The sequence below is a fragment of the Mesoplodon densirostris genome, chromosome 4 (genome assembly GCF_025265405.1).
Source record: "Mesoplodon densirostris isolate mMesDen1 chromosome 4, mMesDen1 primary haplotype, whole genome shotgun sequence".
Classification (NCBI taxonomy): domain Eukaryota; kingdom Metazoa; phylum Chordata; class Mammalia; order Artiodactyla; family Ziphiidae; genus Mesoplodon; species Mesoplodon densirostris.
Window position 1 is genome coordinate 87076707 of NC_082664.1, and position 15626 is coordinate 87092332.

Consider the following 15626-nt stretch of genomic DNA (forward strand, 5'->3'; position numbering starts at 1 on the left):
TGGGAAGTATAAGTTATACTGCAGGTGGGAGTATAAGTTATAACCACTTTGGAGAGCAGTATGACATGACTACAGTTGAAGATGTGCATGCATTTCTTCCATCCAGCAGTTCCACTCCTAGGTATACATCCTAGAAAGGCTCACACACATGTACAGGGGGTCATGTGTGGGATTGTCCATTGCAGCCATTGTGAAAATTTGCCATTGTGAAAATTTGGATACAACCTAAATAACTACTAACATTCTAAAACAAATTTCGAAAAATTCAACAGTTTGGAATACTATATAGCAGTTAAAATGATTGAACTAGATGTATCAACATATCTCACATGCAGTGCTGAATGAGACAAATCAGTTGAAGAAAGATACACTACGTATAAGTTTAAAATGCTACATAATATCTTCTGTTTAGGGATGAATCAGTACATCCTAGGAGAGTAAAACTGTAAAGATGTGCATGGTAAACTCAGTTTGCGAGCATTTACTTATGAGAAGGAAGGAAGGTGATGAATGTGCCCATATTTTGGTGATGTTTTATTTCTCAAGCTTAGTGACAGATACCTGGATGTTGATTATGTATTTTGTTTGTACAGTTTTATATGTTTGAAATATTTCACAATTGAAAAAAAGTAATTTGCAGTTTTAGGGTCTATTGGGACACTTTTATTTGAGAAAAAAGCATATTGTTGAATAAATCATATTGCCACTTATCGGACCATGGGGAAAAGAAGCTGCTTACAATTTAGACAATTTGGAATGGTTTGGTTTAATATAGCTATGAAATAGGTATTAGATTACTGAATTTCAATAAGAATTGGAAAATACTGTCTTCATCTAGGTGCCGTACGCATATCACTACAGATGAGAAAGCTGCTGAAAAGAGTCGAAAGGTATTTACAGTATGTTTAATGATAATTACTCATTTAATAAAATTGATAACATTTGTCCTTAGGGTTAAAACAACATTAGCTGTATTAGCTATGACTTTTTTCAGGGCCATTTTTACCAGTGAGTTAATATAATCAGCTTTTTCCCCCTTAATGAAATTATACTATTAATGCTTTTTTTTCCTTCTCAGTTGTCTACTGCCCCCCACCCTCAGTTGATAGAGTAATTTAGAGGAATTAAAATGGGTATGGGGTTTATGAAAACTGATATGCTTATTTGAAAACTAATCCTATAATGTAATGATGTGATGTGAAACAGGCTAGCATTCTTTCTTATTTAGGCTCCTGATTTTTCTGGTGATCTAAAAAATTAGTTATTATCTGAAGTAATGGCTAGCAATTCAGGGAGCCATGAAATTATAAACCTTCTTTGATTTTCTTAATGTACTCAGTGTAGGATATCATAGTACCATAATTAAGGAAGGTTTTCTCTTTATCCTAACTAACACTAAGAATGGAAGAGAGTGCAGTTGTTTAACCATTTTCCACTTGTTATTCTGTCTTCTTAATTTAAGAGATAAAAATGATAAGATTGGGTTGAGATGGAGGGTGGTATTCAGGTCCTTTGAAAAACTACTGGGTGATTAGTTTGAGTTTGGTTTGATTTGGGGGAGCATATGATACATGTTTGCAGGGCCATAATTATTTTGCATATATCACAATTTTTATTTTTTCATTGGACATCCTAAAACATTTTTGAGATGTAAGAATTTTCACAGTAGCTATTTACACAGTCCATTGTTTTGTACCATTATTATTACATGCAAATTATTTTTAGTATATTGGTGTATTTAAACTTAGTATTAATTTTATTTCTATCTGGTTGTATCTTTGATTCTCCCACACTGTACTAATGTACAATGAGTTTTTAACTTTAGAAAGACAATGATTTTGTAGAAGAGTTTGGGGGTACTTTCATACCCCATGATATGGTACCACTGTTACTATGATAAAGGTAAACAGTGTCAAGAAAATAAAGGCAATTAGAAACATCAAGGATGGGGGGGGACACACATACACAAAACCAGGAAACTGTAAAAGACAGGAAATGTAATTATTACTCACTTGGTATGATTAATATTCATATTGTCATAATAGGTTGGTCACTGTTAATGATTTTTTTAAACTTTTATAATCCATGAATAAAGTATGTAAGACTTAATTTTCAGTCTTGAAAAGTGAGTAAGTACAAATGACAAGTTGGGAGGTAAAAGAGGGAAGAAGAAATGAAGGGAAGGATATGAGTACTGATATTCTCATTTTACAAAGAGACACTATTGTTGATGAAATGAGAAACGGAGATAGAATTATATTCAAGTTGCAAAGGGATCAATAGAAGAACTAAAATTAATGATATATCTGTATTAGGAAGATGGATGGTGAGATGCAAGAGAGTGGTGAGCTAAATCCTTTTCTGCATAGCAGGAAGTAAATAGGTTGTATTGAAAAATGAAAAGAATAAGCGTATGTTACTATTTTTAACTTAGGATATATAGAGACTTAAGAACCAGAAAAAGCCACTAAAAGAATCAAAAAGTGGTTGTTTTTGAGGATCCAGTTGTAGGTACAAGATACAGTTGCTTTTCATTATAAGATCTTTACATATTTATATTTTAAATCCTGTATGCATCTTTTACTTCTTTATAGTAAATAACTTTAAAGATGGAAGTAGAATAAATAAGAGAGAAAGGAAGCCTAAGGCATCCTGAGGTCAAGAAAGACTTTCCTAAAAAATGCAAAGCCTGAGTTTTAAATGTTAAGTTATGAAGCGGGGGTGGAAGGGGTTAGGTGCAGGCAACAGCCTGTGTAATGGCATGGAGGTGTGGGATTGTAGTGTGTTTAGGAAACTTCTAGCACTTTGGAATGGTTGGAGAGAACAGTGATTTAGGAAGAGAGGCAGTTGACCCTTTCCCAAATTGTAAAGGGTCTTAGAGTATTTACAAAAAAAAAAATTTCAACTCGTTTTCCACTAATCAAGATTTTGTTAAAGTTTTCCATATAATTTGTGTCATGAAAACAAGTTTTAGTAATAAATTATACAGATGAGCTTTTTTATAGATCCCCTCTCTCAAGTTCTCCCTCATTTGAGAACTACTGTAATTTGAGCTGAGAAGTGATATCACATTTGCATGTATTAGAATTTACACTGTTGATTTGGAGGAAGGATAGACTGGTAGTCAGTTGACCAATTGAGAGGCTGTTAAGATACTCCATGCAGAAGATGGTGGGTGTCTGATATAGAGCAGTGCCATTTGGGGTGCAGGAAGAGGGCGGGTACATGTGAAAGATACTTAAGTGGCAATCTTTTGTTTGGACAGGCTACACCAGTTCCTCTAAAACTAAAACCTGATTACTGGAGTGAAAAACTACAGAAAGAAGCAGAGGCTTTTGCTTATTATCGCCGGACACACACTGCCAATGAGCGGCGCCGCCGTGGTGAAATGAGGGATCTCTTTGAGAAATTGAAGATCACGTTGGGGTTACTTCATTCTTCCAAGGTTTCCAAAAGTCTCATTCTTACTAGGGTAAGTGTTATGTGTCAATGACAGACAAGTAAGAGCTTGACTGAAAGAATCTTCTAGAGATATTTATGAGAAAGAGAATGAAGAAGATTGAAATAGAGCTTGTGTTTAACATTTGAAGGTGGACTAATGAATGCCCAATAAATCCCTTAGGAAGAAAAGTCCTTATGTTGAGTCAAAGTAGCTTTTCATTGAAAGTCAGATTCTTAACCAGCAAGTTATTATCCTTCCTTCAAAAAAAGTTAGAAACTCTGGTAAACTCTGTTTACTATGACTTCTTTACACTGGTGTTTTCCGTAGCACTTAGAAAAGTTTATCACGGTGAAAGGCACCACACAACTGCGATTTTGACGTACTTCTTAACAGTTGACAGTCACTTTAAAGGAAACTCTGTAGTATTCAAGCTAGCAGAAGTTTTAATTTTGCATGTAGAATATCTAAGGTAATTTTGTTTAAATTGCTTATAAGTAGAAGTTGGAAGAGTAAAAGGCAAGCAGTCATATCCCTTTAGAACAAGGTTATTTCACCCAGATTTTGCTTAGATTAGGAGTTGATTGATTTTTTTTTTTTTTTTTTTTTTTTTTTTTTTTTTTTTTTTGTGCGGTACACGGGCCTCTCACTGTTGTGGCCTCTCCCATTGCGGAGCACAGACTCCGGACGTGCAGGCTCAGCGGCCATGGCTCACGGGCCCAGCCACTCCGTGGCATGTGGGATCTTCCCGGACCGGGACACGAACCCGTGTCCCCTGCATCAGCAGGCGGACTCTCAACCACTGCACCACCAGGGAAGCCCCTAGGAGTTGATTTTAAAGTTGATTATTAAGATCTAAGCAGAGTAAAATGTTTTGTTTCTCCTTGCAGTAGGTGGAAATACCTGTTAACCACTCAGTGGTGCTCTTTGTAAATAATCACTTTCCCTAGAAGTATAAGCCAGAAAAATCTCCTGAAGTTTAACAAAAAACAAATTCTGAAACATTAAAAATTGTTTTTTGGGGTTTTTTTTTTACTTCTATACTTTATTTATTATTTTTAAAATTTTTATTGGAGTTTAGTTGATTTACAGTGTTGTGTTAGTTTCGGGTGTACAGCAAAGTGAATCTGTTATACAGATACATATATCCACTCTTTTTTAGATTCTTTTCCCATAGAGGCCATTACAGAGTAGAGTAGAGTTCCCTGTGCTATATATAGTACATCCTTATTAGTTATCTATTTTATATATAGTAGTATGTTTATGTCAATCCCAGTCTTGCAGTTCATCCCTCCTCCTGTTTCCCCCCGGTAATCATAAGCTTTTAAACATTAACAATTGTTTTAAATGGCATTATAAAGTTCTCTAAAATATTAGATAAAAATTTTTTTATTTAAGAAATTGCGTAGGCCCCACCTGTTTTTCGGAAAAAGCAAACTGATGGACGTGATATTACTATTTCTTGTCGTAGGCATTCAGCGAAATTCAAGGACTAACAGATCAGGCAGACAAGTTGATAGGACAGAAAAATCTCCTGACTCGCAAACGGAATATTTTGATACGGAAAGTATCATCTCTTTCAGGTGAGATAAGTGAATGATCTCTGATAAAGAGTATAAATATAGCTTTAGTTAGGAAAATCCTTAGTAGATCTTTCAGATACTACTTAGTTTGAGGCTTGATTCCCAGAGATAACATCAGAATTATCGTTTGACTGGGTGGGACATTTCTTCTGGATTATAATTACTCTTGCCTTCCATAGTTTAGGGGAATATAGTTAAATCAACTGGATTTCAGTTGACTCTATTTCTCATTATTACGTGGGGTCTTATAGAGAGTAACAGTTTATTCCCTATCAACCTATAGGTAAGACAGAAGAAGTGGTCCTGAAGAAGCTAGAGTATATTTATGCAAAACAACAAGCATTAGAGGCACAAAAAAGAAAAAAGAAGATGGGATCAGATGAGTTTGATGTGTCTCCCAGAACTAGCAAACAGCAGGAAGGATCTTCTGCATCATCTGTAGATCTCGGACAGATGTTTATAAATAACAGGAAGGGGAAACCTTTGATTCTTTCCAGAAAAAAAGACCAGGCCACAGGTAGGAGAGACATTCTTTGCTTTCTTTAATGTAGATGAACATTAGTTCAGTTTAGTTTAGAGAACTGAATGTCTTCTCTTGGCCATAATTTTAGTTTTAATTAAATGAAAGATGGGTTGTATTAAAAGTAGAATATTAACTACATTAGATTTCAGTTTCTAGCTTTACACACTTAAGCAAATCCTAATAAGTTATCAGTCTTGGTAACATATAAGACCTACTTGCGATAGCAGTCTCCAGACAAGTATTTTTCTTCTAGTGTTTCAGTATTTTTTTTAAGCTGCCATCTTTTCAGACTTTATAAATGAACTCTTGATTTCCCTGCAGTTCTGCTCATGAGTTGAGGAAGTTTGGATCTAGCTGAGACAAATAAATTGGAAATTTTCTTTTAAGTTTATTTTTGTTAATCAGGCTCTACTTTTCATCAGATTGCAATCCGTCAGTGAATGGCTATTAAGGAACAAAGTAAATTGGTTTTGATTTTTTTATTCTCTTCTATCTTGATTTTGGAAGTGAGGCTATATTGATTTTACATTACTTGTTTATATCCTTTGAGAATGGTATATCCTTTTTTACTCTTTGGATAGCACAGTATATGAACCAAGGAACTCTGGTTTATTATATCAACTAAGAAAGTAGTGATAGATACTAAAATATGAGTTAGTTATAACATTGCACATTTAAATGATGTTATTCCTAAGAAAGGATTTTAATGATCATTTAGTCCAGTCACCTCATTTTACAGGTGGAAAAACTGAGGTCTAAAAACTTGAAGTAATTTCTTAGCGGTATATAGGAAAGCAAACCTAGGGATAAAATTGTGTGTGCCTTCATCCTGACTCACCATCAAGACCATCAGAAGCATTCCATTGAAAAAGTGGTTCCATGGCTCTGTTCCTCAACAATAAGAAATTCTGTCCCTTAAGAGAATCACTGGACAGGTAACCATTACTCAGTGAAAAATGGTTCAAAAAGTAAATTGCAAGTTGAGGTTCCCTAACTAAATTTGAATTTTATTTCTTGCTTTTTAAGACAAGGTATGGTTCTTAGGGATGTCTCCTACACTCTTAGGCTGTTCACTAGCATTAATTGAAGATCTTTTATCCTTAACTAATTTCTGCTCTTCCTTACAGAAAATACCTCACCCTCTAACACTCCACACACCTCTGCCAACATTGTGATGACTCCACAAGGGCAGTTGCTCACTTTAAAAGGTCCCTTATTCTCAGGACCAGTGGTTACTGTTTCTCCTGCTCTCCTAGAAGCAGATCTGAAACCTCAAGTTGCCAGCAGTGCTGTGGCTCAGTCAGGTATGTCATAAGTGTTGTCTTTCATGGGTAGTGAAAAAGAGTTATCCCTGGTATCTCAAAGTGACAGAGAAAGCCTTTGAATGTGTTCTGTAATGATAAAGAGCTATTGTATTTGAGTTTGCCTTTGTAAGAGAAGATTCTCTTTTTAGAACACGTTTTGCCCTATCGGTGGTATTGAATGGTCTTTTTTACCTGGGAATGGGGAACTATTTTGCGATCTCTTCTAATTTCTGAGTAGGAAAAGAATTGAAAAGATGTGAAAGTAAAAGGAGGTTGAGAAGTTCTTGTTTTAATTTTTGGTGTTAATAAATATTTATCAATTTTGTGTTGTACTCAGAGATGGTACACTCCTACGTTACCAGCCTGATACAGTTTCAGCACCCTCCCTTTTGGGGATAAGGAGTTGAGGTGAAAAGGAAATTTCACTTTGACGAAGTTTTAGGTTCTAGGCACCTGAATTTCTATTAAGGTAAAAGGGTACCCTTAGCAGTACTACTACTGCTAACCCAGTCTGGAGGAGTCATCCTTTCTGACAGTGCTGCCTCTAGGGCTTCGTCTTTCCCTCAGAGTTAATTGGACGCACAGAATCAAGGTGCATGTCTGCCTCAGGATAAAAGAATAAACTTGGGGAGCATTTCTATAAAATCAACAGAACTTTTATTAATGATAGGATATCAAAGTGTCTTTTGGTTAGATTTTACCTATTTTCTTGTTAGGCTAAGTCCATAATTTGAAAAACTGGTATTTCCTTTCATCTTCTTGATAAAAGTAGACTGGTGAAATTTTAACTACAACTCCCATGAGATGGTTATTGGGTATGAATGAGAGAGAGTACTTACCACTGTAGATATAAATGAGTTTTTTTTTTCCCCCCAGAAAACGACGACTTATTTATGATGCCAAGAATTGTTAATGTGACATCATTGGCCACAGAGGGAGGTTTGGTAGATATGGGTGGCAGCAAATACCCTCATGAAGTTCCTGATGGCAAGCCGCCTGACCACCTGAAAAACACTGTCAGGAACGAAGATAACTCCTGTGAAGATTTGGGTAGAATCTCTTCCAGAGGCAACCACAGAGATGTCAGAATGGCACTGGGTACGACACAGGTTTATCTGTCAAATAAAGATTCTGGTTTTCCACAAATAGTTGATGTTTCCAGTATGCAAGAAGCACAGGAGTTCTTACCCAAAAAGATTTCCAGTGATATGAGAGGAATTCAGCATAAATGGAAAGAGAGTGAATCAAGACGGGAGAGACTGAAGACAAAGGAGTCTCCATTTCATAAATTAAAGATGAAAGATCTCAAAGACTCAAGCATAGAGATGGAATTGAGAAAGGTAGCATCAGCTATAGAGGAAGCAGCACTGGATCCCAGCGAACTGCTAACTAATATGGAAGATGAGGATGATACTGATGAGACACTGACATCTCTGCTCAGTGAGATTGCCTTTCTTAATCAGCAGTTAAATGATGACTCTGTTAACCTGGCTGAACTGCCCAGCTCTATGGATACAGAGTTCCCAGGGGATGCTCGACAGGCTTTTATCAGTAAGCTTCCTCCTGGGAACAGAGCAACTTTCCAGGTTGGCCACTTGGGAACTGGTTTGAAAGAATTGCCTGATGTTCAAGGGGAGAGTGACTCTGTCAGCCCGCTCCTCTTGCACTTGGAAGATGATGACTTTTCTGAGAATGAAAAACAACTTGCAGAACCAGCCTCTGAGCCAGATGTCCTTAAGATTGTTATTGACTCTGAGATAAAGGATTCCCTCGTTTCCCACAGGAAAGCTGGTGATGAAGGGAAGAGTACTTCTGGCATCCCTGCAGAGCCTGAAAGTGTGTCTTCACCCCCCATCCTACACATGAAGGCTGGCCTAGAAAACAGCAGCACAGATACTTTGTGGAGGCCGATGCCAAAATTGGCACCTCTAGGTTTAAAAGTAGCTAATCCTTCCAGTGATGCAGATGGTCAGAGTCTCAAGGTGATGCCTTGTTTGGCACCTGTAGCTGCCAAAGCTGGGTCAGTTGGACACAAAATGAACTTAACAGGGAATGACCAGGAATGCCGGGACAGCAAGATGATGCCTACATTGGCACCTGTTGTGGCCAAACTGAGCAACTCTGGGGCCTCACCAAGTTCTGCAGGGAAATGAACTTATTTGTCCTCAGGCAGAAGCCAGGCTGTGAGGGGAAACCTCCTTTCTCTGCGGGCACCTGTTTGTGTCATGGAACTGTGATCCTTGACTTTGATGCAGTGGATAATGGTAGAGAAAGGGGGTAGGGTGCTGACCTCGGTATAAGAAATTACTGCTATGAAATTCTGATCATGTTAAAATGTGTTACCTCACTTGTGGTGCTGGGTCTCCTCATCCTCTCTAAGAAGATGCGATCCATTACTGAACACGAGGTGCCCCTCTTACCCAAGGAATTCATAACAAGACTGTAGGTCCATAGTGGTTCCTAGTTCTTCCCTACCAGAGTAAAAGCTGCTTGAGACTTTGGAGTTGCTATGAACTGAACCTTAGTTGATAGCTGTTGTTTAAGTTGTTTAAATCTGAAGTCCAAGGAATGTGATGCACTTGTGCAGAGGGATCCAGAAGAGATAGTTTTTAGTTGGTGTTTCAAGAGTAGGGGGAGAGAGGATGGGTACCATGGAATACCAAAGTGAAGGACTTAGTGTCATTCAACAAAATTTTCTCTTCTTTTCTATCCCAAGTAGCTTCCATTCCCTCACCTTTTCAATCAGAATTATAAATCCAAGCCTTCTGGTAAAGTAGGAATGCTTTAAAACAAAAACTTTTTATTACTAAGGTAATCATTTTGAGATGTTAAAATTACTAATTCTCCCTTATTGTCTTTGGGTGTTGAGAAGGCCATTTCATAGTACCAAGGATTTCTACCTGGATTACATATTTTGGAGGTAGGCATAGAGGGAGTCCACCCCCTTTCACAAATCACATCACTCAAGAGACAGCTAAAATGAAAAGCATTCCCTCTCCATACCAGAGACAGTGGCCAAAATAAAAATCTGTGAGGCTGGATGTTCCCCAAATCAAGCCAGCCTCCTGGTGCTTGAAGGTTTCATTCACTATTACCTGCACAGGATGTAAAGAAAAGAAAAGTCACAGTAGGCATTCTTTACCAGGGAAATAAGGCAGTATTTGAATCACAAGATATATTTTTTATTATCTGCTACCATGGATTCAGTGATCTGTAGAGCTTTTTCACTCATTAGCTGTCAGGGTATGAAGGACTGACAGCCTGTAAAGATAAAGATATTTATATTTTTGTATAGTTGTTTTCATAGATTTCTCAAAGGCTGAAGTTTTCAACCTAGGAGATGAGATTTGTATTGAGTATAGAAATGATGTTTCCTATCTAGTTTGTAAATAATCATGGTGCACTTGAGGGGTCTCTTGGAAACTCCTGGGGGCAAGAATCACTATTCTGAAAATGTATAGACTGGGATTTAGCTGCTGCATTTTGCCTTTCTTAAATAATTATATTTTGGAATGTAACCCCTGTTCTGTCTTCATTGACAGGATTTGCTTGTGTTGTGAAACACTAACACAAGAGCTTCCAGTGCCTGGGCTGTGCCTAGGTAATGCTGTTTCTTCTGCATCCCCTGCCTTCTTTATCCCAAATCCCACTCAGCATATCTTCAAAACTAGGTTGTGAAACCAACTTTGGAATGGTCCTAGCCAGTGAATTATTACCTCCGTGGTTGGTTCCCTTTCTAGTAACTCTGGTAATAAACAGATTGAAAAGAGTGGGAAATTTTCTTCTGCAAATTGCAGTGGGAACAAATTCTTTGTTGGTTTTGTGTTACTTGCCTTTCTAGACCTCCTCATCAGCATTCAACTTTCCCACCTCTAAAGGTTACTGAAGAAGCTTGAAGTAGGTAATGAGCACCCCTCAGCTTCTCATTATCCCTCCCACTTCTCTTTACCCAGGAGATTTCATTCAATGCCTTAGCCAAGGAGTCCAGCACCTGTCTTCCCTGCTAATAATTGTCCTTGGAGATGCTAGTAGTTTAATCCAGGTATAGCAGTTTCCCATTATTTCTTTGCTTGTCTTGTCCTTGCATTTCCTCCTGACTTCCCAAGGCTCTTGTAGCTTTTGAGGGTCAGCCAAGGAGCAGGCAAGTGAGCGAGTAATCCTCAGGAAAAGAAGGACCATTCTGCTTCTGAACACTGTTCTTTTTTTTTTTAGAAGAAAATAGACAAATAAGTAATATTCATTACTTGATGGGAAGATATTTAACTCTGTTTATGAGAGATGTACAAAGATAGAAATGAGAGATGATCCCAGGTGTTCAAGGAAGGCTGCAGGTATCATTACAAAACCCCCAAGATAATGGTGTTTTCAAGACCTTCTTAGAACTAGAAAGTTGTTAGGGCTAATTTTAGGAGGGCTCAATCTTCAGAACAATCCTGCAGTCTTGATAGAAATCTAAAATCTCCAAAAACTCCTACCGTTTAACCTTACCCCAGGAGAAACTGATCTATGAAAATTACATGTGTGATTATGAAAGATGTAGTTGAGTGAGGAGTTGAGGAATTGGGAGGATAGTGAGCTCTCACCCTAACTCTATAAGAAGCATGATCTCAGTAGGCCAATAATTTGCCTTTTTATACATCTGTAAATAAATGGAATGTTTTTAAGAATATAATTATGTCAGATTTAGCTTTTTCTTTTATATATTAAATATATATATCTTTCTTTTTCTGCTTTTGAAAAATGACTATTTTTTTAGAAACCTAAGAACAGAAGAAATTTGGCAAGTGGAAGGAAGAATGTATAAACTTGAAATAAATCAGTTACAATAATTAAAGCAGGACTTGGTGTTGGGAGGTTTGTGCTGAGTTGGAGTAGAGAATTCTAATGCCCTGAGACATATTTGGGAGAAGTGCCACTGAAGGAGATAATAATAGGTATTCCTTACTGTTTTCAAAGTTTCGGACATGCCATTTGGAGGAGGTTTTTGGTGTTCTAATCTTTGCAGCGTGTTTTACATGGAGACTTCAAAATTTTGTAGAACTTGATGGCAAGTATTTGGCTTAAGGAGTCATTCTACAGTGAAGAATGGCTAGCCTCATAGTACCAGTGTGTTCAGGGTGTAACATACCTGTTCCCCTGGTGAATAACAGGACATAAACATAGTCTTAGTGGCTAAGGACAATAGATATTCTTAAAGCAAGCTATATGTTAACTAGTATCACAGTTTACAAAAATTTTTTATTAAAGGAGTCCTTTTAGACATTGAACTACTCTAGAGTCACTAACAGATCAAGTCCAGTTATATAAACTTCAATCAAATTACTGTGTAATTTTTTTCCCCAGAATTATGATGAAAAACTTAACAACAGGCCTTTCTATAACAAGTTGAAAAATGTTTTGAACATGGAAGTAAGGCAGACAATCTATATATTATTTGGAGCAGGGTTTAGTAGTATAGTTTTTCCCCCCTAATTATACTAGTTGAGATATTGAAATGGAATGATATCAGGTGAATTGAGAGGTAAATGCACTTTGAAGATGGGTCTGAAAAATGATGACCCTTATTCCTCACTCCCAGGAGATTAAAAAAAAATGCACAGAGGCACAGAGTAGGAACATTTTCGGATACTTTTATAATCAAGAATCAGAATAGATTTCTTGCCCAGAATTGTTCGTTTTTAAGAAAATGTTGGTAAGGTCATCAGTACTTCATGTTATTGTATTATCTCAATGAAATTTTACATGAACATGAATTGCTGGATGCAGAGAAAATAGACTTACTGCCATTTGGAGAAAAAAAAAACAGCCAAAAATGTGTTTTTGAAATTAAGTTAGAGGGAAATAATTTGATATATACAACTTTTGAACTGAGGCATAATTGTAGTATATTAAATATGACTGAACTGCTCTACAAAGATATGTTAAGTGTTGAGTGATAGTGATGGAGGTATGTATGGAGGGTGAGAAGGCTAAACCATGGGAGGAGTTGGAAATTTTGAGACAAATCTAAACTCTGCTAAATTCTATCACTGTAAACTCTGCTGTTAGACTTTGTTAAATAGGAAAGCAGTATTGGAAGCATTGTTTTGAGATCCATCCTGTTTCCAACTGCGAACACTGGTCTCAGCTGTCCCACAGTGCCTTGCATGTAAAGGTGCTCAATAAATATTTGAATTGATGAGCAAATGTTTACTCTAGCCTGTTAGTTTTCCAGGATCTTATAATTGCACTTATTTGTATGTTAAGTCTAGGGTGAATTTAAAAATCTTACCTAGTGAGCATCATGAAAACAGACGATGGTATACACCTTTCCTAGACATCTAGAATTTTAGAATCTGACAACCATGTATACATATTGAGGACATAGACAAGCAGAATAAAAAGTGAAATAGCACACGAACAGTGAAATACGTATGTAAGGGTCAGCTGCATTTTGGAGGGTGGGATAGCAATTATTTAATTTGGATAAAAGGGAAGAATCCTGTTCACATTGGACCTGGGATGATTATTTTCTCATCTTACAGCGTATTCCCATATTGGCACTTAAAAGGCTACATGCTATGTATCCTAGATGGTGAAGGTTGGACTAAATTGTGAAGAATTAAAAATATGTGATTTTGATCCTATACTGGAAGTATCCAGATTCTAGACTTAAGAAATCTCTTAATTACACTGTTCTCAGTTGCTTTTCGCCTAAATCATCTTCGACAATGAAAGCAGGAGCTTGTATTGTCTCTGCAATTTCAGCTTCAGATGGGAGTAATTTGGGGAACATTTTCTCTAAGAGGATAAACCAAGGTAGCTTTGTACAGGAAATGACCAATGACATTATGTAAACCCATTTCCTGGCCATGAGTGGTTATGTAAGTGAGAAAGCTAATAGTGGACACAAAAATTATCTGGAGAGAATTAGGGACAACTCTAGTGGGTGGAGATGGCAGTTGCTAGGGAATGCAGCACACAAGTAAGGACACCAGGTGGCACCCTTTATTAACAGTGTTATATTGGTTCCTTCTTTCCGGCCACCCCCCGCCCCCCATGGAGGTAAAATCACAGACTAGCAAGGAGTTGAAGGAACCAACCCCCTATTTCTTACTGGTGTGGCTAATGACCCTTGGCTCTTTCTCCAGATTAGAAAATGTGAAAATCCCATTTTATATTTCATTATGTCTGCAACACGTGGTTGAAGGGAAGGAAGCGTCATGCATCTGGTAGCTATTACCAGTTGGTCTTCCCAGGAGGTGGCTTCCCTGATATTTGTGTCAACTTGCTAGCTTTACAGTTCTCATTCTTAATACCTGCTACAATACACACAAGAATATACCTGTTTTGCCACTTGGCTCTACAAGACCCACTCACAGCAATGGGTTTAGGAGTCCTTCCCTCTTGCTAATAGGTCATCTCCCCCAGGGGTTCCAAGGATCTGTCTGGGTCAGATGAGAGATGTATCAGTGTACTATTTCTCTGGAGCCCAAGTGTTTTGGCATAGGTTAACCTTTTTGTAAGGTAATTTCTCTAAATAGCAATGAGGCAGAAAGGCTCCTAGAAAATAATCTTAGGCTGAAACACGTATGAAATAATATGTAAAGGTATTTCTGTGCACGCTCTGCCATCCCCCACACCCCGCCCATGAGCTAGAAAAATTATACCACGGAATCTAGTGACAGCAAACTTGGCAGTGATCTCGCCAAAGTAACTGTACTACGGAAAAGGCTTCACGAGTAAATTTTGACAGGAACATGTTAAATATCTGGAGCAACAAAGTCCTGGTTAACTCTGGATGAGAACACAATGGAACATTGGAGGCTAAGGAATCCATGAAACAGATCCATAGGCACATTGACCTGACACCCCGCCTCCCTTCCCGCCTAGGCTCCCTCCCCTTTCTTCCATCACGGCCAATCCGGTTGCCTAGTTCAATACACTTCTCAGCGGTCGAAAGAGTTACTCAGGAGAGTCATTTCCACGTAGGTGAACGCGCCGGGCAGGCGACGAGCAGAAACTATTATATCCGTTTTAAATCCCAGCGCTTGGGAACAGACCTTATGGCTGTACCCCAGTCTTGTAATTCTGAGCTAGGAGTTAGTTTCAGCTCTGGTTCCTCGGGTCTATCAAATGCCAACCGTAGCACCCTGGGGGCGTGGTTACCGTTTTGTTGGGGCTCTGGGAAGTGCACTTATCTGGGGGACCGGGCCTGATAATACCATAAAAGGCTTGGTTTTCTCAGTTCTGAAGCCGTGTTCTGCCGACCTTCCTCTAGCTAGGAACCATAGTCGCGACTGCATTGTGCGGAATCCGTGGTTCGCAAGTCCCCTGCCCTCTACTTCCTAGACCCTTTCATTGGCTCCGCCCCTATAAGCAGTACCCGTCCACTCTGGTAACGCCCTCCTGCGTAGAGACCGCTCCCCCTCGCCTCCGCTCCTCCTACCCAGCTCGTAGCTGAGCCCAGGCGATAGTTCGCGTTTTGAGCCGCTCGTGCCACCATAGCTGTTGCTGCCGCTGCCGCCGCGGAGCTGAAATCGCTGAGCGCGATGCCTGAGGGCGCTGCGAGCCGGGCGGCCCGCGCGGCCCGGGGCTGGTGAGGCTGGGCCCGAGTGGGGGCGCTGGCGAGTAGCAGGGGCTTCTGAGGGAGCGGAAAGTGAAAGGTTTAGGGCTCCTGCGGCTGGCCGAGAGCGAGCTCAGGAGGGTCGTGGGTGGGGGAGGGAGGCTCCCGTGGCAGAACGTGTTGCAGGGCCACAGCGAGCCCCGCCACGCTGAGTGTCCCTGCGGCCGCCAGC

The 15626-nt window shown here is 38.9% G+C and overlaps 2 protein-coding genes across 14 annotated transcripts in view; both read left to right on the forward strand.

The window, feature by feature from the left end:
• The window catches only part of MGA (MAX dimerization protein MGA), a 157559-nt gene extending 146035 nt beyond the window's left edge, over positions 1 to 11524 (forward strand). For 11 of the 12 annotated variants that reach the window (XM_060096648.1, XM_060096646.1, XM_060096657.1 and 8 more), the window contains 6 exons: positions 839 to 890; positions 3266 to 3472; positions 4911 to 5022; positions 5306 to 5539; positions 6673 to 6849; positions 7726 to 11524. In XM_060096648.1, coding sequence (XP_059952631.1) covers positions 839 to 890; positions 3266 to 3472; positions 4911 to 5022; positions 5306 to 5539; positions 6673 to 6849; positions 7726 to 9002 — 2059 coding nt within the window. In that variant the 3' untranslated portion in view covers positions 9003 to 11524. The remainder of the gene's footprint in view (positions 1 to 838; positions 891 to 3265; positions 3473 to 4910; positions 5023 to 5305; positions 5540 to 6672; positions 6850 to 7725) is intronic. The other variant, XM_060096651.1, reaches the window with a different exon arrangement.
• Positions 11525 to 15336: 3812 nt separating this feature from the next.
• Positions 15337 to 15626, forward strand: part of MAPKBP1 (mitogen-activated protein kinase binding protein 1) — a 51828-nt gene continuing 51538 nt past the window's right edge. For both annotated transcript variants that reach the window (XM_060096665.1, XM_060096666.1), the window contains exon 1: positions 15337 to 15427. The gene's annotated coding sequence lies outside the window, so the exon portion shown is untranslated. The remainder of the gene's footprint in view (positions 15428 to 15626) is intronic.